The sequence below is a fragment of the Poecilia mexicana genome, unplaced genomic scaffold, assembly GCF_051168715.1.
Source record: "Poecilia mexicana isolate PSO_F unplaced genomic scaffold, ASM5116871v1 scaffold_12, whole genome shotgun sequence".
Lineage (NCBI taxonomy): Eukaryota > Metazoa > Chordata > Actinopteri > Cyprinodontiformes > Poeciliidae > Poecilia > Poecilia mexicana.
The window spans coordinates 8,168,037-8,191,297 of NW_028263381.1; the positions used below are offsets into that span (position 1 = coordinate 8,168,037).

General features: G+C 38.4%; 3 protein-coding genes and 5 non-coding genes across 10 annotated transcripts; 6 read left to right on the plus strand and 2 right to left on the minus strand.

Annotated features, from left to right (window-relative positions):
* Positions 1–549: 549 nt before the first annotated feature.
* Positions 550–4,964, plus strand: spout1 (SPOUT domain containing methyltransferase 1). 2 transcript variants are annotated; one of them, XM_088010855.1, is made up of 12 exons: positions 550–660; positions 740–779; positions 1,538–1,654; positions 1,731–1,890; positions 1,973–2,062; positions 2,143–2,192; positions 2,958–3,088; positions 3,181–3,253; positions 3,329–3,454; positions 3,571–3,673; positions 3,821–3,968; positions 4,076–4,964. In XM_088010855.1, exons 1-12 carry the CDS (start codon positions 613–615, stop codon positions 4,151–4,153), a joined length of 1,164 nt encoding a protein of 387 aa, XP_087866981.1. In that variant the 5' UTR covers positions 550–612; the 3' UTR covers positions 4,154–4,964. The 2 variants fall into 2 exon arrangements, with proteins under 2 accessions (XP_087866981.1, XP_014862928.2); XM_015007442.2 differs by having other exon boundaries at positions 551–660; positions 3,356–3,454.
* st6galnac6 (ST6 (alpha-N-acetyl-neuraminyl-2,3-beta-galactosyl-1,3)-N-acetylgalactosaminide alpha-2,6-sialyltransferase 6) lies at positions 3,255–12,231 on the minus strand. Its single transcript, XM_014976967.2, has 6 exons — positions 12,173–12,231; positions 11,754–11,828; positions 9,115–9,309; positions 7,985–8,397; positions 7,779–7,886; positions 3,255–7,155 (listed from the first exon to the last, which is right to left on the minus strand). Exons 2-6 carry the CDS (start codon positions 11,775–11,777, stop codon positions 6,969–6,971), a joined length of 927 nt encoding a protein of 308 aa, XP_014832453.2. The 5' UTR covers positions 11,778–11,828; positions 12,173–12,231; the 3' UTR covers positions 3,255–6,968.
* Positions 12,232–13,017: 786 nt separating this feature from the next.
* st6galnac4 (ST6 (alpha-N-acetyl-neuraminyl-2,3-beta-galactosyl-1,3)-N-acetylgalactosaminide alpha-2,6-sialyltransferase 4) lies at positions 13,018–22,558 on the minus strand. 2 transcript variants are annotated; one of them, XM_088010857.1, is made up of 4 exons: positions 22,024–22,558; positions 20,575–20,984; positions 15,865–15,972; positions 13,018–15,020 (listed from the first exon to the last, which is right to left on the minus strand). In XM_088010857.1, the coding sequence occupies exons 1-4, from the start codon at positions 22,180–22,182 to the stop codon at positions 14,834–14,836; spliced, it is 864 nt and encodes a 287-aa protein (XP_087866983.1). In that variant the 5' UTR covers positions 22,183–22,558; the 3' UTR covers positions 13,018–14,833. The 2 variants fall into 2 exon arrangements, with proteins under 2 accessions (XP_087866983.1, XP_087866982.1); XM_088010856.1 differs by lacking the exon at positions 22,024–22,558 and adding an exon at positions 21,574–21,937.
* On the plus strand, positions 16,851–16,944 carry trnai-uau (transfer RNA isoleucine (anticodon UAU)). Its single transcript has 2 exons — positions 16,851–16,888; positions 16,909–16,944. It is a non-coding gene; the product is annotated as a tRNA-Ile (tRNA).
* On the plus strand, positions 18,670–18,763 carry trnai-uau (transfer RNA isoleucine (anticodon UAU)). The gene is made up of 2 exons: positions 18,670–18,707; positions 18,728–18,763. It is a non-coding gene; the product is annotated as a tRNA-Ile (tRNA).
* On the plus strand, positions 19,485–19,578 carry trnai-uau (transfer RNA isoleucine (anticodon UAU)). Its single transcript has 2 exons — positions 19,485–19,522; positions 19,543–19,578. It is a non-coding gene; the product is annotated as a tRNA-Ile (tRNA).
* On the plus strand, positions 19,769–19,862 carry trnai-uau (transfer RNA isoleucine (anticodon UAU)). Its single transcript has 2 exons — positions 19,769–19,806; positions 19,827–19,862. It is a non-coding gene; the product is annotated as a tRNA-Ile (tRNA).
* On the plus strand, positions 20,129–20,222 carry trnai-uau (transfer RNA isoleucine (anticodon UAU)). The gene is made up of 2 exons: positions 20,129–20,166; positions 20,187–20,222. It is a non-coding gene; the product is annotated as a tRNA-Ile (tRNA).
* Positions 22,559–23,261: the final 703 nt, after the last annotated feature.

The following is a 23,261-nucleotide window of genomic DNA, read 5'->3' on the forward strand; positions in this document are numbered from 1 at the left end:
TATTTTGAGAGGATGTTGAATGCTGGAGTTTCAGATTGTTACATACTGGCACAATAACAGTTGTTACAATTGTAACAATTGTTACAGATTTTTAATTTTATAAATGCATGTCCTATTTAGCATCCTTAGTTTTTGAAAATGTATCAGCTAGACAAATACTTTTTCCCCCCAAAAAATGGAAAAAGAATGTGTGCATTGGAAACTGTATGTAAAGAATTCCAATTGTGTTCTAGAAATGTTAAATAATTATTCCCCTTAAAGATGTTAAAAGCACTGTTATGGATGACTCCGTGTCTCTGCTTACACGCACAACTAACCAGAAACAAGACGGACTAAGCTGGTCAACCAATCTCAGTAGAAAAAAAAGCCCAATTGCTAATAAACCACATTTTCTTTATTCGGTCGAGGTTTAACTGAATTGATTTGACATAACACAGTCAAATTCTTGAGTGACGTACTTGTCGACAATCCACACCAGTCGGTGGTGGTAATGCACTAATTTCGTTTTTTGCCAACCACCAAAACACATCAAAGAAGAACTGATTAGACTTTTATTTTTTTTATGCGGAAGTTAACCCGGAAGTAAATAAACCCACGTGTCGATGTTGAAAAATGTCGACCAATAGTGCAGAGAAAAGACCTAAACCTGCGTCCTCTCAGGTACTAATAATATAATTAACACGTTAGTGTGCGTCATTGATATTGTCATTTGCTTTAATGTATGCCTAATTTATTTCAGTTCGGGGACCAGATTCCCTGGAAGAAAAGGAAAGCAGAATGTGAGTAGAAGCTAACTGTGCTAACAACTGCATGTTCACTAGGTTTCACTAGTGGCAGGCTAAAACATTGGTTTAGCATCATCTGGAGTACGCTAGCTGTAATAATACGCATAGCCACGTTTTATTATACAAGACTTAAGATATTCAAGTCACTTGAAGCAGCAACTTCAAGCGCCACAACTTTGAGGTCATTGTGCATTGAATTGGATAACAGCAGATTGAGTTCAAAGCTATTTGAGGCAATTCATACCTAAATAATAGGATCCATTCCATACACAAATGAGTGAAACAATATATAAAGTGCATAATGTTAAACTTATGGCTGATTTGTAGCTTAGCATTTGCTTGACGAGTGCTTATAGTTTTGATATACAATATATGATAAACAGATTAAGGAACTGTCAGATATATTAGACAGTTTCCCTGTATATTTTTGTCTACCATTTAGCCTGGTGTAGCTTTCAGGTGAGGTTGTTTGCTCTAGAGAAGTGCCACAAGGTTCTGTTTTCCCACCATTCCCTTTTATTCTGTACACCTCAGAATTCTAGTAGAAATCAAAGTCCTGTCTTCTGTCTTACTATAGAGAATAAAACGTCTTCTGTCATATGTTGGTGTAGGATCTTCTGAGATAACGACATGAAGAAGCTCAATTTTGGCACATAAACCTGTCAAAATATATTTCACTGAAATAAATTCTCTTAAAAAGTGATCTGTGTTATAACTCTAAGATAACTGTAAACTGTTTTTGTCCCCAACAGTAAAGGAGAAACAGAAGCAGTGGAAAAAGGCTAAAATCATCAAACAGTTGGAGAAGCAGAAACGGCAAGAGACTGCAGACAGAGCGGAGCAGGAGGAGGAAAGCCAGAGTAAAAAAGGTAATAGTTGTCATTTGTTGATAGTCAGTTATTATCGGCTCAGGTAGCCGTAAACGGACGGGCACGTGTTTTTCAGGTCGAGCTTTCACGGTGAGCGTGGCCCTTCCGGGCTCCGTCCTGGACAACGCTCAGTCCCCTGAGCTCCGGACGTACCTGGCGGGACAGATTGCCCGAGCCTGCGTCGTGTTCAACGTCGACGAGATCGTCGTGTTTGACGAGCAGGGGGAAGATGTCAAGTAAGCGGTCCGGGAGGGAAAAAATTGAGCGTAAATACTATTTACACTGTCAGAATGCAAAGTGATGCTGGTTTTGCTCCAGGAGTGTCGAAGGAGAATTCAAAGGTGTTGGGAAGAAGGGCCATGCGTGTATTCAGCTTGCCAGAATACTTCAGTACATGGAGTGTCCGCAGTAAGTGTGGAGACGGTCAGATCAGTGACTATTGCTGTTTACTCCTCGATTTGTCACACACGGCTTCTGTTCTCCGCCAGGTATTTGCGCAAGTGGTTCTTCCCGGTGCACAAAGACTTACAGTATGCAGGTAATTTTAAAACCATCATCACTTTTAAGTGATTTATTTTGAATTTACCATATATGAAGGTCTGAGATTGTAGACGGATATGAGATGGCCAACCCAAACAGCACAATAGCAGACCGTTTCTGTTAAACATAAACTTATACCAACAATAAAACCTACTTGTACTGCACAAAGCTTCCTCTTGATGTGGATCAACTAAACACACCAGCGCTCTGATCTAGTTTTTGTTTTTGCTAAGCCTTCAGCTTTCTCACGGGTTAAAAACATCTGAAGATCTGATTAAATGTTTAAATTCCATACATTTTTAAAATTGCTCATTTGGCAGTCTGTTTGTGGGGCATTTCAAAGTATAAATACAAACATTTGGTTAATTTACTGCAGATATTTCTATCAATGACCCTTTATTTAGGATGCCTCCGCATTTCTAAATGGATAGCAAGCCAAAGGACAAATACTTGAATAGGGAAGAGAGATTCATAAGTGAATAGATGAAGAAAAAACAGGAAGATGCAGGCAGAGCTACTTGCTAGGATAAATGGATGAAAGAAGTGTGAAGGTAGATGGATTCATAAATGCACACATGCGTGGATGGTTGTTTAGGCTTGTAGAACTACGAGGAAGGAAGGAAGGAAGGTGCAGTTAGATTATCTGTCAAAGGGTTTTTCTGTTTAAACCTCTAGCACCAGTAGTGACAAAAACTGCATTAGAATCATAGTGAAAGTGCAAAAACAACATTGTTTCAGGTCAGTCCATGCTATTTTCCACTAGGTTTGCTTAATCCTCTGGACAGTCCTCATCACATGAGGATAGATGAAGAGTCAGAGTACCGAGAAGGAAGAGTCCTCAACAAGCCACCCAAACAAGGAAAGGGTTCGTTGGTGAACTGTGGAATGAGAAAGGTGACTTTGACACAGCTATTAGTCTGAATTTGATGAGTGAGAGATTAAACAGGTCGGACATCATAAAATGTGTCATAAAATGTCGTGTCCAGGACGTGCGGATTGATAAACAACTTCAGCCGGATCTGCGAGTTACAGTGAAACTCAGTAAAACACAGAATCAAGGTAGGTTTTCCCCGTTGGAGTATGCTGTACTTTATTCATCCATTGCAGTGTAACACAAGTAGAGCATCAGTTCAGTGTTTGTCCCTGTGTGTGCGCGTGCAGAAAGCAGACTTTATAAAGGCGTCGTCGTGGCGCCTCATGTTCCCCGAACAGAAGGTGGTCTCTACTGGGGGTACACGGTCCGCCTGGCATCCTGCCTGAGTATGTGCCTCTTTTTTGTTTGTTTGTCTGTTTGTTTTAAATCCTGTGACTTAAAATGTGTAGAAAAATTCTCACTGCTGGCTGTTTTTTTTGTTTGTTTTTTTTTGCTGATGCAGGTTCAGTTTTCACTGAGAGTCCTTTTAAAGAAGGGTATGACCTGACAGTTGGCACCTCAGAGAGAGGCAGCAGTGTGGACCAAGCCACTCTGTCACCATTCAAGTAGGTTCAAAGCTCATTTGAATGATTAGGTCGGTCGGCCAAGTGCTTTAAAATCAGCATGCTTGCATGCAAATTTAGGCGTCAAGCGTCTATACTATTTAGTGTTAACATGCTGCCAATTAGTGACATTTTCTCCCTACTCTTTAGGCACCTTTTGGTGGTTTTTGGAGGCCTTCAGGGTTTGGAAGCCAGCCTGGACGCAGACCAAAACCTGGATGTGACTGACCCCAGCGACTTGTTTGATCTCTACCTCAACACATGTCCCGATCAGGGCAGTAGAACCATTAGAACGGAGGTAAAAATGCAAAAATAGACGAATAAAGAGAAGCCAACTGCACTGTAAACATCATGACAAACTTTCCACTTTTGCTCAGTGTTGAAATTGAATCTTTCTGTTAACAGGAAGCTATTCTAATCTCCATGGCGGCACTGAGACAGAAGATCACAGCTGCTTTTGCAGATGATTCCAGCAGCTCATGAAACATACTGTAAACATATCCTTGTGTCAAATATCAGATAATTCCCTTCTGTAAATAGGCATCGACTTAATTGACCAGTCTGTCTTGTTTTTTTTTGTTTTTTTTGTCTCTGCTATGCAGTGGAAACTGAACATGGTTTGTGTGTTTCCTGTCTTAACATTGCTTTGATGCACAGTTCTGAAACAAAACACATTGAAGTTTTACATTTTTTGAGCAAGAACCTAAAACATATCTGCGCCGAGAAAAAAAGATCAATTCTAAATTGAGCTTCAGTGCCTTGCACAAGAATCTCCTTGAATGAATCTCATGTTTTCAGGCTGCAGTTTAACAGTCATTGCACAACTCATTCGGAGTTTGTCTGGATGGTAGACATGCATCTTAAAAAGAAAATTTGAGGTGAAGTTAATACAGTCTGCAGCAAATTCTTCCTTTATTATGGATATAATCTTTGTGGTGCGAACATAACTTACAGTAGTATGAAGTGCTGCTCTTTCCCAGTCACATAAAAATGAAAGACAAAAAATATATATCTGCCTTCTCTGTTCTGAAAGTTGTTAAAAACAATTATTTGTGCCTTAACATCACCATAATTTTAATATTTAATTGGATTTTGATATTTGATACCCGATAAAAAAAAAAAATCACGCTTTTTATAACCAGCAAATGACTTTCAGCAAACATGACTGGATTTGAAGAACTAAAGCACAAGGATGATCATCAGCTACTCATAAAAGGCAATATGGTTAGAAAATGCATTCCTCCAACTAAGGCTCCCTTCTAATTTGTTGAACTGAATAAAGCACTGAAATAAACCTTTATGGAATACATTCGGGTTGCATGCACTAAAAACTTTGGCCAGTTTCAAATGTCAATGGATGCGTTGGTTCCCCACTTTGTGGCAAAAACATTTAACTGAAGTTAGTTAGGCCTGGATTGTTGTAAAACTACAATGCTGTCCAGTTCAACATGCTCCTGATCTAAACCACAGTGCTCGGGCTGCTGTGTTGTCTCATAAGGCTCCGCTATGATTGGCCTGTCGGCTGAACTGGACATCTGTCTTTGGCAGCTATTTTTTAGAATATGATCTCTTTACAACAGTGGTGAAATCTACTTAAATTGTTGTCATAAACCACTTGATTTTTGGATTAAAGGAACTTGCTGATATAATCCTCCAACATGGAAAACATTTAAATACATAAAAATATAGAGATGTATACAACCTTTTAAATTAGTTATTTTCTATGTACAAAATTTCGGTCAGACAGCACTACGTGGCACACAGATGCAGTGAGGAAGTTTACACACACATTCATTGGAATGAACACATTATTTTTGGGTTTTAAATGAAGTTACCCTTTTTTTTTTTTTACAGGGCGGAATGATTATTACAACACAACCTGATTTATTTTTTATCAAAAAATGAAATATACTGTAACTTGTGTTTTTCCTAGAGACAGACTCTATTAAATACAAATCTTCCAAACTATTAAGTAAAATGATCATGATTGGCTGTAATAGTTTCAAACATTCAAGCATTGACATGTTTATTACTGGCTAGTCCTATACTGGTAACAATGGGGCTGTCCAATCAACTCAGTCCAAAAAAGAATCGACACCTAGAGAAGCCAAATGTTTTCTGGAGAAAGGTTTTACGGGCAGATGAGACAAAGAGTGAGCCGAGGCAAGGCTCATGACGTGGCGTTGTTTTGCTGCCAACACACAAAGTGGAAGGAATATTTAATAATTAATTTTCCTGGATTTTACCAATCAATAAATGGTAAAAATTTCTTGAACCTAAATTATAATAGCTAACTTGCTAACATCAACCTTATGAAAGAGTCTTCCCAAAGCTGTGACCTCGGTCATATTGAAAATGTGCAAACTTTATTTAAAAATGTTGGGTTCCTGCTAGGGATGCACAGATTTATCGGTGCCGATTTCCTCAATTTTGGGAAACCGGTGGTCGGCCTATTTTTACATGTGAAGCTGATCTTATCCACTGGTTTTATCTACCTCGGCAAAGGTATTTAAATCAACTGTTATCTTCTTCTGTTCTGCTGTGAGAGAGATTTGACTAGCAGACCGGCCCACCAGATCAGATCTGGTGGGCAGTTAACAATAGTCATCTCACTGTTGGCAACTCGTCAACTTTCTTGCTACATTTAGCAACACTTTACACACAAAAAAAAATCGGTATCGGCCAAAATCAGAATTGGCAGGTCAGGATTTTTAGAAGATCGGTAATCGACCAGAAAACTGGAATCGATGCACACCTAGTTCCTGCACAGAGTTGCCTTTTTTTTTAGCAAACTATAGCAGTTTTGGATAAAGAGTGAATACCCAGGAAGCATTATGCTAGGATCTCGGTAACGGTTACAAAACGTACGCAATGACGTGGGAGCGTCAAGCAATTATTACAGAGGGTGTATGTAAACATTTGAGCTTGTGTGTATAATTCTGACTCTGTGTGGCTGCACCCAGATTTTGCTTTCAGAAAACTCAGAAGGAGTTTGCCGTGAAATCTTTTCACCCTGAGAAAAAAAATACGGTCCAAATTAAACCTCAAACTGATGACATTCACGCCGCAGGTGTGTAAACTTTCTGACCACAACTGAGTATCCTCCAAAAGCCATACAAGTTTAGTACCTGAAATCAGAAACGGAAACATTTCCCCGCATCTTCATCACCATTAACCCAAGGTTTCCCGTGTCTTCACCATCGTTGCCGGATAAAAGCATTTGTGACGTCTCGTTTTGAGATCACCGTGAACTTTAATCCGCCGTGCTCGTCTGCTTCTCGGCTGTACAGCTGGTGTCTCACCACTTGGGGCTGGTGAATGTGATGTTGTACAGCTTGGCCCAGCGGGCAAACACCTGTTTCTCCGTGATGAAACGATGGTGGTGTCCCCTGCGGTTGTTTTCATTCTGAAGGTACGTTGTACATTCGTCAGACTCCCTGGGTTTGTAGTAGTGGTAGGGCATCTTCTTGGACCCCGGCTTTCTTCTGGAAAGATGGTAACAACGGTACTATTTAGGTAAACGTTTGATAGAAAATGATTTGTTATTTGGTTTTGATTAGAAATTACCTGACTAACTGACCAGAAACTACAATTCTGATGTTTTTTCGATGAGGTTTGTAAATTTTTTTTTGGTAGGGACAATGCGAGTTAACGGTTTTGCAAATTATTCCAGAATTAGCAAGAAGGCTATTTTTCATCTGTTGTCCCTGGATGAGTAATTTGTCTCACTAAATACAGAGGTTATACAAACGAGGTTAAAATGACTTACCTACACAAATTTTGTCAGTAAATACAATCATACCAACAGTAACTACAAAACAAACAAGTCTATCATAAAAAAAAACATAGAAATTAAAACTAAATTAATATTTAAATAAAAGCTAATTTAAATAAAAAGTTCCAGAGGTGATGATATAGACAGTTAAAACTTTATGCAGAAAATAGAAAAGCTATTTTAGCAATTTTTGTTCTTAAATACATTAGCTAAACATTGCATCGGCATGCCAGACCTTTACAAAATCCATGATCAGAAATCAGCTGGAAAAATGCCTGGTGAATCTTTTGTTATGAAAAGTTTATACATGATAAGTCTTCTCGTTATACTCACCCACAGTAATTTGGTGGAACCATCCCATATACTTTAATATTATCACATATCTCAATGGCTATGACCATTGTGAACCAGCCAGTGCTCAACCAAGAGTGGGACTTTTGTCTTTGCAGGAAGAAAAACAAAAGCAGTCAGTAAGTACGACAGTTCCTTAATGAGAGGCTGTGAACACAAGACGTGATCAACGTCCAAACCAGACTTACCTGTCCCGTCCGGTCTCTCTGCTGAACAGATTATCAAATTTTCGCATTTTGTTTGGTGAAATGCTGAAGAACGACAGGTTGCTGTAGGTCATCCCGATCCTCTGGATCAACCTGAACAAGGTTCCCTTAGCATCCTTCCAGATCTTATTCGGGGGTCCCCAGAAGATGATTGTGGAGTTGTAGTCCGTGCGCCGCATATACTCGTTGGGCCGCCGCATCACCCTGAAGACGCTGGAGTGGGCCACGACCCGGAGGGTGGTGCGGTTGCCGACGTCCGTCTCGTAGCCTGACGTGGGGGCGTCGTTCATGCGGATCACGCACTCCGTCCGGTCGATCTCGTCCCCCGCCCGGCTGCCGAGGACGTGGCTGGAGCTCGTCACAAGTGCACAGCTGCGACAGTGCAGGTTCATACTCTGAAAGAGACGGCGTAAAACTTTTACAGCAAATTTAACAGAGTTATTTAAGCCTGAACAACAGCGGTGAACTGAATTCATTTTTACGAGCTGCGGGTGAGAACAGTTTATTTAACAGGGTTTGTCCACTTTTCTCACAGTAAAATTCAAGCATTTTCAAGGAAAGTTTTCAAACTCTTCCAGCACCTCAATTTAGAGATAAAAATAGTAGAAATGAACTAAAAAAATCATTATTAATGACATTTTATGATGTCCTTAATAATTAATGTCTTGTGATAGCATTCTAAATCCTACCGCAGGGATTAGGTAATTTAAAGTTTAACAATATTTTATGTTTTGAAATGTCTTACACACCTGACCAGTCTGAGAACGTTATAAACAAAATCTAAATATTTTCTACAATTTCTGGGATTTAGCAAATAGACATAATCTTGGTCATTCTCACTGTCCAAAATTAAAGAAAAGGTTGGTCTAATTTACCTTCAGACAGTGAAAAGAAGGTATTTTATCATCTTTAAATATCTGGTTTCAACTGTAAGAAAAAACACTTTTCAAATTTAGGCTTTTAATCAAAGGTCAGGTTGGACTTTAGTACAATTCTGTGCCGTTTGAATAGAGCAATTTGAAGGACTTTGTACTGAAATCAGGCAAACTAAACCTTTGTCGCGTTCCACAAATCTGTTGAAATCCCAGTTAATAACCTGTTGAGCAGCTTACCTTGTTACCGAAAACTGGCAGGTAGCCATCTCTACCAGCTAACTTCCTGAGGTCTGCAGTCTTGACTGCGTGACTGATGGCCACGTGAAAGGGGATGTAGACGCCATCACTGGTGTTGTTGGAGCCATAGAGGATGAGGAGTGTGGTCAGGATGAAGACGGCGAAGAAGATCACCATCCTGTGGCTCTGTTGACCCTGCAGCGTAAATAACAGTGAAATGATAAATACAGGGCAGCAAATGTACTGTTCTCTCCTTTTTTTAATTCACTTTGTACATTTTCACATTTTGTCACAAAAATCTGAAAACTATGGCACACTAGGGGAAAAGAAAAAGTTTTCCAACACACATTGTGTTTTAAAATGTAGGTCAAAATTCTGTTTTGCCATCATCTGACCAAAGTGCCTTTCTTTACAGTTTTTGGTGGGTCTCCTGTGTGTTTTGCACATAGCTATTTCTGTTATACGTTGAGTAAAATGCCACTGGATTCATTTTATGCAAAAAATCCAATTGTAAATTTGGATACCAGTTTCAAACATGTTTGGTTGTAAAACTCAAAAGGGATCTTTAGCTTCTATTTCCCCCCCCCCCCCACTTTCTGATACGCTATTTTATTGAAGGTTTTATAAATGCCTCATTGGTAGCAATTTCTTTCTGAAAATATTGTAACTTGTTTTAGAGGTGGGATCACATATCTGTTCCTAATAAAAGAAGCACACAAAGGCTTAGATTGTAGCCATGACTACACAACCATATATGTGGTTCATAAACAGGAAAATTTGGTTTTTAAGACTGTGTAGCCCTGGTTACTATCTAAAGCTTTATCTGGTTTCTCTCGTACTTCAAACACTCTGTGACCTTTAGCATGTTGGTCTGGACCATTCGAGTCAGGTGTATGCTTTCAGTGCATCAACACTTCATGCAACAGGCAAAATATAGTTTGATAGTAATTGAAACATAACAGCCAAACAGGTATTTGATATCTGTAAAACAATTGTTTTTTTTTTGCAAGATTTTAACCCGCTCAAAAAAAATTAAAAGAAACGCATTAAGGAACGTGATCAACCAGCAATAAACAGACGGTTTATTGCTTTCTTGCTGCTGGCTACTGCAAGCTGAACCAATTTTTTTCCAACATGTAATTTCATGGATTGCTTTCAACCAAACGGTAAGGAGAACAGCAACAGTTTAACTAGTTTACTTAGTAGGAATCTGTTTAAGGGGTGACTGTGGCTCTGTGGGTAGAGTAGTCTTGCAATCGGAAGGTTGCCAGTTCAAATTCAACTTCCTCCTACCACATGTCAATGTGCCTCTGGGCAAGGCACTTAACCCCAAATTGCCTACCGAGCTGTGTATAAATGTGTGAGTGTTTGTGAGTGCAAATGGGTGAATGTGACTCTAGTGTAAAGCACTTTGAGTGGTCAAAAATGATTGGATAAAGTGCTATAAAAGTCCAGTCCATTTATGTTTGCTTTAAATTCTTCCATTTGGTTGGTTGGTTTCCAGTCACATTCGCCACCTGTATATATTCTGACTGACAAACTGAGCTCAAATAGTACATCTATGGCTTACCCGAAAAAGTCTTCTCATTGTGATTGCCAAGTAAAATTCCAAACTCTTTTCATTAGAGCTGACCGGAATGATGGACGCTCTTTTCCATTAAACTCTGAGATCCGATTTCTTTGGTCTGGCTCTGGGATTCTTCTCTCTTTTCAGCTATTTCCCTGTTTGACTTAGGGCAGATTTGGGGGGAGGAGTCATATCTCATTGGTTTATATTGATGTGTTCAGTAACTAAGATGACTACATGCTGTCTGTATGTTCCCTTCCTTGCATGGACTACTTCAGACATTTCCACACACTGTATGGTCCCTCCAATATAGGCCTTCAAAATATATGTCTTTTTTTTTAAACTGTTTTTTCTTTTAAAATTACTGTGAAACTGGTTGTCCTTTGGGGACAGAAACAAAGCTAAAATTGAATCAGTGGTAATGGTGCATTAAGGGTGGGGCTAAAAAAAATTAGCCCCACCCTAAATCCTGCTAATCTGCTAAATCCTGAGCAGAGGTTCTTCAGAAACTTGACAATTCATCTTAACAAAATGTGCACATAGACATTTTTTGGAAGGATAAAACAAAATAAAATAGAAAGTGCCTATGACATGTTACTCCAAAGCTGACAAACTATGCCAAAAGCCAGTTTGTTTACTTTCACAGGAAATTATGACAAGTTTCTTGTTTAACTACATGTGCCCATACTGCTTGGCATACTAAATAACAAATATACTAATAAGTGTTTGTGTAACAAGGTGAAATTCACCACAAGACTAATGAATCCAACAGTTTTACCCTCAATGACAACCTTTGGCATTTTAATTCAGTAACTATTGAATGCAGTGATAATAAACCGACCGATACTCAACTCAACTTGAAAACCTCTGGGTTATTTTTCACAAAGCATGTAATGCATAGGAGACCTGAGCTCATTAAGCATCATTTATAAAGACTTGCTGCGACAATTCACCAGCCTCTACCCAAATCTGTATATGACATTTACAGACTGTTACAGAATATTTCGGTCTCCAAGTCCTGGCGATAAAGTCGAGAAAGGGGGTGTTAGGTGCCACACCCTCCGCTGGTTACCTTCCCACTGATCCTGAGCCCCATGTTTTCCGATCAGCACTGAAACGGGCCCCCCGTCAAGCTCTGTCATCGTACCTGCCAGCAACAGACACAAGTCCATCAAATCACATTGAATTGCAGCACGTTTCGTGTAAAAGTGGGTCATCTGTTTGGACGTATAGCTGTATCACACCACTCTTAATTGTGAACCGCTTGGTGTGTTTTTTTAACATTACCCAGGACTAACGGACCGGACATTCGATGTAAACATTTAGACAGAGAAACACCATCTTGCGCAGCCGCTCGTCGCCTGCTCTCAAAAAGGTTTCTTTTACCGTTCGTTCTCCAAATACACGGCCCGTCAGTGGAGCTTAGATGACCACTAAGTCCCCACGAGTGTGTAATGCTATTAACATGCACTAGCGTTAAACCGGGCTTACCTTGTCATAGCGGCATACCGTTTGATGTCTCCCTCCTCCTTCTTGAACCCCATTTTCCTGCGCCACGTGCTGACGTCACGACCGCCTTCCTCACTGCAGCACGCGGCGAAAGCAACAAAACTTACCGGCTTTCGGAAGTGGAGCGTTTTCTTAAAATATTATTGAATTATATGAAAATTGTTAATTAGTTTTACTTGGTCATTTGCTGAGCTGAAGCACGTAGTGTGCAAGGCAGAAAAAAGGGCAGAACCTAGTTTCATGCTCAGCTGTAAAATGATATTGGATTTTATCTCTTGTTCGTGTGTTGGAATCGTTCCTCTTATGCCATGCTGCTCATTGCCCACAAATGGTGCCACATTTCCAAGAGAAACTAATCTGTGGTGAATACAGTACAAAACAGCTTTTAGTGGAGGCAGTGTGAAAGTGTGGGGCTTTGTATCCTCCTGACTACCAGTAGTTCATTTTTGTCCTCTGTAGAGGACATTTCTAAACTTGAATATCTCCCACCCCCTGCATTCTACTGAATTAATTCCTTTTGGTATCTGGAGAGGACATTTAGGGCTTTTCAATGATACCACATGTGAAAGGGTGGGACTTTTGTACGTATCTTTTTCTAATTCATAAAAATTGCGTTCATCAGTAATAACACATTTTATGGGAAGAGACATAAAACCTCTTTCATAAAACCTTTTATTACCTTACAAAGAATGTGGGATTTTAAAAAAATGGTGATTGGACAATATTTTTTTTCCTGGTAGTCAGGAGGATATCACTCCCTGGAAAAACAAAAGTCGCCATTATTTCAGCATCCGTACGTACATCATTAAAACTCAACACAAGCTGGGTGTGTTTGACATTAAATTTATTTAAAATTAAACATAAACATTCAAATGTTCAAGTTTTTGCTTTGTAGCAGATAATACCAACAGTTAAGATACAATAAATAAGACACTATCATTAAAATAATTCACATTCCACATTGTCTCTTTAAGTAAAATGCTTTCAATTAAAATATTAGAACAGTCTTTGGAATGGATCATAAAATAAACAATATGTGCCTGCGAGGGTAGCAATGTAAGATTTACTCATCTAACCTAGCAGCATAATGCATAAAGTAATCCTTCTAAAAGGAAAATTTTGAAGGAAAAAACAATCCTGTTTTCATGTATCTTTGGGGAAATAACTAATTTTCACAACAGTAAACTAAGATGGTTCCCTTAGTGTAGAATTCAAAACTGTGTTGTTTTTATTTTGCATGCCATTCGGCAGTGAATGTAACAATGCATCTCTGTTTTTTTCTTCTTCTTTTCAAAAAGAGGAAAAACGTCACTGTCCAAACTGTTCTAATTATAATCAGGAAGTTTCTCATTCCAAACAGACAACCCATTGATGTATTCACTTGTTTGAAAAAAATGAACATATTTAAACAGTACCAGCTCTGTTACACACATTCACCACGTCAGGCATTATCTCAGGATTCAGTAGCATGCTGATGGGGACGTCAACAGCTTGCAAAAGCTGCAACCGGGCATTCAGTCCTATGTGGAAATATTGATGAACTGCAAAAATGGGTACAATGAGAGAGGGGAAAAAAACTCAAATGCAGGACACTGCATAAAACTTTGCAAAACAATTTGTGCATTTATACTCAAGAAAAAAATAAAAAAAATATGGAAGCTTTTAATTGCACAACTCCGAGAGCCTTGCAGAAGCATCCATGCTACATGAGCTTGTTCACATTTTGCCATCTTACATTTATAGAGGGTAGTGTATTTTAGTAGAAGTGATAGATCAACACAAAGTAATGACTAAGTAAAAATGGAATGAAAAACATATGCAGTTTTCAGATTACATTTTTACAATTTAAAATCTGACAAGTGAAACTAGGATTTCTGCTCCAGCCTTTCCCAGCTGGTTCTTCTGTTGCTGTGGATCTCTACAGGTCCTCCAGATATCTATGTGCGTTTTCAAATATGTTTGTCGCACTGGATTTTATGTAGGCTGTTAGAGTAAGCTTGCTTAAATACAAATGTGTTCCATTCTTTTTTTTTTCATTTTTAAAGAAAAAAACAACAAACAAAAAACAGGTCCTGACTTATTTTACTCCACAGATATCAAGTACTTTGTGTTGGTCGACCACATAAAATCCCAAGAACAAGTTTTGGAGTTTGTTGTTGTAATTTGACAATTTATGAAATAGTTTAATTGATATGGAAACTTTTTCAAGAAACTGTATTTGAAGAAAATAGTGACCAAGTGCATAGAAAGAACAGTAGATGAGCAAAATGAAACCCGTAAACCTGGAATTCTGTAATCACAATGTTTGATGTCTTGAATAATTAAGCTGAATTAATCAACCGTACCTAACATTGAAAAGAAATGATTACAATTCCAGATCCTGTTCGTAAAAGTGCAAACTCTATTGTAGCTTTCGAACAATCTGTTAAAATTAAGGCATGTGAAGAGAAATAATAAATTATTAGCAGCCAACTGTGTTTTATTAATCACTGTCATCTATACAAATATATAGGTAAACGTGACTACATTTTGCCCAGCTAAGCGCTTTTCCTCACATACACACACAAAAAAAATGTTAAAACAAGAACAAAATAAAAGTCTAGTAACTTCAACATCTGAGATATTTGTATAGGGCGCCATTCCTCAGAGTTTCCATGTAGGATGTTTGAACTGTATATTGTGCCGTGTTGCCCATTTGGCATAGATGGCCTTCTCAGTGATGAAACGGTGTCCCCCACGCTGTGTGGACTCGTGGTATTTATACATCCTGCACTCACTGAGCCTCTTTTGCTCGTAGTAATGGTAAGGAACGTCGCTGTGATTGGCTCGGCTGTGAGGACGAGAAAAACTCAACATTCAGGTCGGAGTTTACTGTAGAGACATGATACAGAGCTGAAAAACGTAAAAATCCAACCTTTAATTTGAACACATTTTTGTAGTGGAAAGAAGGACATCAATTAAGAAAATCAATGGTTCCACTTCAACATTACTTTTATCATACTTCAACACGGTTATTTTAATTAGGAATGCATATTATTATGTTTTTCTCAGATACAAATATCTTATTGGGATCCCAGGAAAACATAATGTTCTGAATCATATGACATGGAAGAAAAAGATAGTGTTACTCACTTAAAATACAAGAACAGAGTCACAGTAATGCCTATTAATGCATATTGGTGTTTAAAAAAACAACTCAAAAAATAACTATTCAATATTATGCTTGCTATTTTAAACGAGTGCATAGAATAGCATATCTTTTGTATCTTTCCAATATATTAGAAATATTCTAAAAGTACAAAATGTTTAAATTTTATTTTTCTATTTGTTACATTTAGTATTTTTATTCCATTTTAAGCACCGGAAATAATGCCATCAATAGAACATGACAGGCATATTTAGTCATGTAGCATTATTTGAATGGAAGAAAATGTATAATAATCAGCTTCCCTGTTGGTTCCCACTGCTCAGAAGAGAGTCTTAATATCTACAACTTAACACAGGTAACACAGGACAGGGCTAAGGGCAGGGATAGCATAATGAAAAGGGGGTTAGCTTAGTCTCCATAACAACCATTTTTAAGGCTTTTGTATGCATCTTAAACAGGCCAATCATTATCGCAGGATGCTGAACATAAAAATTATAGAGCCTACCTACAAATATCACAAACTTACCTGCAGTAGTTGTCATCAATCATTCCATAGACAGTGATCCTGTCACACATTTCCATAGCAAGGATCATCGTAAAAAATCCAGTGCTGAGAAACGCTCCAGTTTTCATTCTAAAGAAAAGAAATAAAGCCAAGAAAGCCATTGAAAGTTGGCATACTGACTGAATACGGTATCAGTAACATTGAAGCTAAGCTTGTGATATGTTTGACTTTTACAAAAGACAAACACGCAATTTTTAACTTTAGCTGAATTAAAATTGTTCTAAACTTTCTCCTGAATAACCTGTGGGTGGTTCCAAAAAGATAGCCCCTAAATGAAATATTCTATTATTGCTGCTTTGTAATAGTATTTAAATAGTAATAGCAATGTCAGCTAGACATTTGTGTGGTCACTGGAGTTTCCAGTGAACTTTTGTTGGTGAATTCTTGGCTGAGCTGTGTCCATAATGGCAACATTGGGGAAGCCTGAATGGAAGAACACATCGAATGGGATGTCCTCATCACGTATAAAGAAATATGTACTAGATATTCAAATCTTTTTCACAGCGTCCAGTGGCACAATGGGTTGGCATGTGGTACTTGTTAAGACAGTGGCCTGCAAAGCAATGCTGAGGTTGTGAATTTAAACCTCGCCTGGAGCAGCTGTTTTTGAAAAGGAGAAAAAAACATGTAGAGTTAACACCAGATGATAGGGTATCCCTAATATCCTTAGAATGATAGGCTTTCTAGGAATCTGACAGACTGGTCTCACAAAAGAGGTCAGACCAAGAGTGATTCACAGATCTAAATGAAGGAAAACCTAATGTACTGGTTTCCCTTCCAGAGCAAGATGACAAAGAAACCCTCTAAGTCTTTTCTGTTTTTGGCTTATTGCTGAGCTCTGTCTCTAATGGCAATAGTTAGGAAGTAACACAAAAACTGGTGAATGGGATGAGGAATGCCTTGTCACATAAACGGATATCTTTTAGATACCTAAAGTGTTTTCACAGGCTCCAGTGGCGCAATCGGTCAGCGCGCGGTACTTATACGACAGTAACCTGCTAAGTGATGCCGAGGTTGTGAGTTCAAGCCTCACCTGGAGCAGATGTTTTTCAAAAGGATAAAGAAAAATTATGAATCATTCATCAAAATCTGAAAGGGAGCATAGAAGTAACATGTCATTAGGTTTAGTTAGCTGAAATTCACACACACAGATTATCATCATAAAGTGATGCAGACTTTTCTGGCGTTGTAGAGATAAGTGTGCTATTTTGCAATAATCAGTGATCATATTGTTACCCCAAGTGCTCACAGAAGCAACTTGTTAATAAGATGGGTGACAGTGGCTCTGTGGGTAGGGTAGTCATCTTGTGATCGGAAGGTTGAAGGTTCAATTCCAGCTTCCTTCTGCTACGTGTTGATGTGCCCTTGGCCAAGGCGCTTAACCCTAAACTGCCTACCGATCTGAGTGTCAATGTGACTCTAGTGTAAAGCGCTTTGAGTGGTCAAAGTGATTGGAAAAAGCACTATACTCAGTCAATTTAACAAAGGATTCTAAAGAGTGAGTGCTGGCATCCCTGAAGAAAATTCTAAATCTCATAATCAATTTTCTTTTAGTCTTGATTTGCCCATGGCAATAGCTGGTCATATCTGAACCATATTCACAGGCTCCAGTCATGCAATCGGTCAGCGTGCAGTACTTATAAGATAGTAACCTGCAAAGCAATGCTGAGGTTGTGAGTTCAAACCTCACCTGGAGCAGATGTTTTGAAAAGGAGAAGAAACATGTATACCCTAAGTAGAGTTAACACCGGATGGCAGGATATCCCCCAATATCTTTGGAACTATAGGCTTTCTAGGAATCTGACAAATGGTGGTTTTCCATTGCAGACTGGTCTCACAGAAGAGGTCAGATTAGCACATTTAAATGACGGAAAGCCTAATTTACTGGTGTACCTTCCAGTTACCTAAACTATTTTCACTGACTCCAGTGGCGCAATTGGTCAGGGTGTGGTACTTATAAGACAGTAAACAGCAAAGCGATGCTGAGGTTGTGAGTACAAACCTCATCTGGAGCAGATGTTAAAAAATTATTATTAATTTATTCACAGCTTGGTATGCTGCTTTGTAGTTATAATCAGTGGTCACATTGTTAGCTCAAGTGCTCACAGAAGCAGCTTATTTATAACAAAGGTTTTTAAAAAGTGATGGGATCCCTGGAGTTGAAAAAACAAAAAAATTGAGTTCAACCTGAAGTAAAGAAAATTCTACATTTTTCCATAGAATTAGCTGGTGAAAGAGGCAAATTTTAGATATCTAAATCATCTAAAAAGGCTCCAGTGGTGCAATCAGCCAGCGCCCAGTACTTATAAGACAGTAAACATGCAAAGTGATGCTGAGGTTGTGAGTTCAAACCTCACCTGGAGCAGGTTTTTTTTCTAAACAAAACTTATTTAATCATTCATCAAGCTCTAAAATTGAATGTTGAGCATAGAACTAAGTAACACATTATCATCACAAAGAGATGCAGGAATCTGACAAATGATAGTCTTCTATTGCAGACTGGTCTCATAGAACAGTGATTTAGACTTCTAAATGAAGGAAAACCTAATTTACTGGTGTGCCTTCCAGAGCAAGACGACTAGGAAACCCTCTAGGAGCTTGCGAGTGAGTTTCTATCAGCAAATTGTTGGCTCTTTGGCACATTGCTGAGCTGTGTCCCTAATGGCAATAGTTGTGAAGTCCTGAAGGAAAAAAAAAGATGAAAGGGATAAGGAAGGCCCTCTCACATAAACAGATATCTTTTAGATAGCTCAGCTGCTTTTCCAGGCTCCAGTGGCGCAATCGGTCAGCGCACGGTACTTATAAGACAGTCACCTGTGAAGTGATGCCGAGGTTGTGAGTTCAAGCCTCACCTGGAGCACATATCTTTCTCAAAAGTAGAAGATTTACTAATAATTGATCCAATGTTTGGCATAGAAATAAATTGTTTGAGTTCAACCTGAAGTAAAGAAAATTATAGATCTCATCAATTGTTTTATTCTAGATTTGTCCATGGCTGGTCAAAGAGGCCATGTTTTCAGGCTCCAGTGGCACAATCAGTCAGCACACAGTACTTATAAGACAGTCACCTGCAAAGTGATGCCAAGGTTGTGAGTTCAAGTCTCACCTGGAGCAGATGTTTTTCAAAACAAAATCATTAACCATTATATGAAGTAAATTGTCATTAGGTCAAGTTTGCTGAAATTCGTGCACACTCATTGCAAATTGCTCTAACATTGTAGAGGGTGCTGTGCTGCTTCAGTGATCACATTGTTACCTCGTGTTAGTGGACTCAGTTTATTGATAACATAGGCTTGTAAAGAGTGATGCCAACACTAGCGTTTACAAAAAAACTTTAGAGTTCATCCTGAAGTATAGCAAATTATAAATGTCGTTATCTGTCCATCCATTGTCTTTGTTTAATTTAAGAGTTGTCCATTGAAATTACTGGTCAAATAGGTCAAAGTGGCGTTTGGCACAGGGTTAACCTACATCCATAATGGCAATAGTCGTGAAGCCCTGCTGAAAAATCCTGGCGATGGGACTAGGAATGTTTTGTCAGATAAAGAGATATCTATTAGATATTGGAAGAAATTTCACAGGCTCCAGTGGTGCAATTGGTCAGCGCACAGTACTTATAAGACAGTCACCTGTGAAGTGATGCTGAGGTTGTGAGTTCAAGCCTCACCTGGAGCATATCTTTCTCAAAAGTAGAAAATTTATTAATAATTGATCCAATGCCAATGTTTAGCATAGAAATAATTTGAGTTCAACCTGAAGTAAAGAAAATTATAGATCTCATTATCAATTATCTTTTATTCTAGATTTGTCCATGGCAATAGCCAGTCAAAGAGGCCAATTTTAGATATTTGAACCATGTTTTCAGGCTCCAGTGGCGCAATCGGTCAGCGCACGGTACTTATAAGACAGTCGCCTGCAAAGTGATGCCGAGGCTGTGAGTTCAAGCCTCACCTGGAGCAGATGTTTTTTCAGAACAAAAATTAACGATCCATGAAAATAACCAAAGACTGAAACCCTGAAATCCCATTTATTTAGGAGAATCGGAAAGATTTTTTTTTTTTTTTTTTGTCAGAAAACAGTTACTTTATCATATTGGCTCTTTGGCACATGGCTGAGCTGTGTCCAAAATGGAAATAGTTGTGAAGTCCTGATGACAAAACCTGATGAATGGGATGAAGAATGCCTTGTCACTTAAATCTGTTTATTCTTTCTGTTACTTTCACCAGCTCCAGTGGCACAATCGGTCAGTGCGTGGTACTTATAAGACAGTAAACTGCAAAGTGATGCCAAGGTTGTGAGTTCAAGCCTCACCTGGAGCAGATGTTTTTCAAAAGAAAAATGAATAATCATTTATTGGAAGCTGAACAGTAATGTTAGGCATAGAAGTAACTCATAACTAGGTTTAGTTATTGGGTGAATGAGATGAGAAACTTCTCGTCACATAAACAGGTATGTGTTAGATATCTGAACCTTTGTCATAGTCTCTAGTGGTTGTTGGTTAGTGTGCGGTACTTAGAAATGTCAGTTTATTAAAACCCCTTTTTTTGCTACCTAAATCTATGAAAAAGTGTTTTAGGAACTGTGATATATGGGGTTTATAAGCCTTAACATTTTTTTGCATTTTCATAATTCTAACATTTCTTGCTTACTCAGCTGAGAAACTAAACCCACCTGTTTTTTCCAGTTTCATTCTGAAACACACTGTCGCAGTACTTAATCTTGCTTTCGGTCACGACATACATGTTCGATTTCCGGTACTTAACAGCCAGCTTCAGCAGGACATTGAAAATAATTCCTTCTCCGTCTTGCCTCATGTTCCTTTTGGGGCCCCAAAACACATACGTCGTATTCGCGGACTGCTTGAAATAATACTGCTCGTTTTCTACCAGCAGAGGAACACTGGTGTGAGACACAACCCGCATGGTGGTGCGGTTCCCGACGTCTTTCTCGTACCCTCTGGTGGGGGCATTGTTCATGCGGATCACGCATCCCGTTCGGTCAATTTCATCTCCAGCACCGGCGCCAAGCATCTGACCGGAGCTGGAGACCACAGCACAGTGGCTGCAGTGAACATCCAGAAACTGCAGAGAGAAGATAAGACAGATTTAGGCTCACAGACATCGCTACACCTCAGCCAGAATTAGTTTATCAAATCTACATATGGCATTTATTTGTCATTACGTTTCTAGAACATAATGACATTGGAATGCTAGCCTCAGTGACAAATAAATAAATAAAGTCTTAATCAGAGAAACAGGAAGTAAGAAATATATAGGTAAACTAGTGAATTTGGAGAAAGCTACACAAATTATCTCTTACAATATGTCTGCAAGTAGCAAACAGAAATAGTGTAGTGAATTATGTTTGGGATTAAACTATAACTTATCCAGAGTGTCTAAAAGAGTAAGAAATGACTGTGTTAACTGACCAAATTTGCATTAATACTAATGTATTGTTCACAAGCAGTATAACTTAAGAAGTATCAAGCTTTTGACCATCACCAGCATTACAGTGGATTAAACTTTTGATCCCTGACAACTGCTTTGCAAGCATAACCTGAAAAGCAACATAAGCAACAACATAAAGAGCTGATCAATTGTAGTTTTATCTATTTCGAAAAGCCTGTGTTTTGCATCTCTTCCAACAATTATAGCATAAATGTGTTCTTACCATTATATTTTTTTTGTTATTTATTTTGATTTTTAGAGTATATTTCAACTGCACAATTATTGATTTGCGACTCTCAGTGGGGTCCCAACATCCAACTTTCTCAAGCTTTGAATAAAGGGTTAATAATGTGTTATAAAGCTGTGGAGAAATGGTGAGGGTTTTGCACTCAGCAGTACATCGAATCATTTTTCATGTGCATTTTTTAAAAAACCACTTCAACTTTTAAGACTAGTGACTGTAGTATACATATTAAAAAGTTAATCTTTAAAAAATGAAACAAAATGCAATTACTAACATATCATCAAAATATTTTTTTCCACAGATGTTTCAGCATATAAAGTAAACAAAATGGGATTACTTAGCTGATTATATCAATTTAACTTGTCCCAAGAAGCTAATGAATGAGAGTTTTATCTGGGCCTTCTTGTCCTGGATCATCACCCGCCTCACCGTGGTCTTTCTGTGCGGGCTAATCCTGCTGTAGCCCCTGAGTGATGAGTTTTGTGCAGCAGGTGAAAGTCTGTCCTGTGCGATCAGCACTCTAAGCCAGAACAGCAAGGTCAGGGTGAGCATGGAGAAACACAGACGAAGCATATGCCTCGGCCGCATATTGAAGAGCAGCAGCTTATATCTGAAAGCTGCTCCCCTAGTCCGACATCCTTCTGTGCACCTGTCGCAACAGCAGAGTAATTATTCCGCATTCTCCATCCAGAAAGCTCAGACTTTGTGTAACTCCAAGGGGTGAGAAATACATCTCCGAATCATGGCGATGAGGAATTTTGCATCAGGAAGTTTCCCATTACCCGTGCAGGTGGAATTTAGGTTCATTTTCCAGTAGTCATAACTTTTGATTTTATCCTCCGGAAGATAACAGACTCGTTATTCTTTTCTAACTGCGTTTGAATATATATCTCTCCTATAGTTTCTCTTCTTGTGTAGGCCTGATAAAGATCTTCCCAACTTCTTTTGTAAGGGCTCTATGATTTCAGATGAAAACAATGCAAACCGGAATTTCTTTTCATATTAAAAATTTCAAATCGATTTCGAAGAGATATTCTGCATTTATTTTCATTTGTATATTTAGTGACAGTTTTAATATCCATGTAGAATTGCGCACATATTCATACACTTAATTCCAATGACGTCTGCTACGGTTTCGGGAAGTAAACATGCTTTTATTCTGAAATGTGATTGACAAAATCGGAAGCAAATGTTACAACCGCGCTTATTTACCGTACACTAACAGGCAGTGGCTTTCTGCTACCTTTAAGGACCGCGTGTAAAATTTTAATTTATAGAATAAATCGCTGCCAATGTTTTTCAAATTCTAGTCTGAAACAGTCGCTAGTCTGGTGGGAGGAACGTCTTTCATCTTTAATTTAAACGTCAATATTCAGAATACATAAAAACTAAGTTACTGTGTCACTTAACAGTGTTGTTAAACTGTGCATATTGTTTATATAAAAAAAGTTACGTGTGTTTTTATTCATATAATTTTATATTTTGCATCTTATATATTTTAATAACCTTTACAAACATTTTTGACTTCTCATTATTCAACTGACTTAATTTCATATGTCTTGTGTTTAAGTATGGGTTTAAAAAAGATCACACGGAAACATTATTAATAAATAGATATTTATGTTAAATGTCAGGACAATAAAGTTCAAAAATGCTGTTGCGTACGG

Bases quoted from the DNA above. Each gene is read 5' to 3' on its own strand.
- spout1 (XM_088010855.1), top strand. From the start codon at position 613: ATGTCGACCAATAGTGCAGAGAAAAGACCTAAACCTGCGTCCTCTCAG. The intron at 661-739 runs GTACTAATAATA...AATTTATTTCAG, and splicing joins CTAAACCTGCGTCCTCTCAG to TTCGGGGACCAGATTCCCTG. The intron at 3,674-3,820 runs GTAGGTTCAAAG...CCTACTCTTTAG, and splicing joins GCCACTCTGTCACCATTCAA to GCACCTTTTGGTGGTTTTTG.
- st6galnac6 (XM_014976967.2), bottom strand. From the start codon at position 11,777: ATGGGGCTCAGGATCAGTGGGAAG. The intron at 7,887-7,984 runs GTAAGTCTGGTT...CTTCCTGCAAAG, and splicing joins AGAGAGACCGGACGGGACAG to ACAAAAGTCCCACTCTTGGT. The intron at 7,156-7,778 runs GTGAGTATAACG...CCATCTTTCCAG, and splicing joins GTTCCACCAAATTACTGTGG to AAGAAAGCCGGGGTCCAAGA.
- st6galnac4 (XM_088010856.1), bottom strand. From the start codon at position 21,759: ATGATTCGATGTACTGCTGAGTGCAAAACCCTCACCATTTCTCCACAG. The intron at 20,985-21,573 runs GTAAGAACACAT...TTCTCTCTGCAG, and splicing joins ATAACAAAAAAAATATAATG to TTTCTGGATGTTCACTGCAG. The intron at 15,973-20,574 runs GTGGGTTTAGTT...TCTTTTCTTTAG, and splicing joins AATGAAACTGGAAAAAACAG to AATGAAAACTGGAGCGTTTC.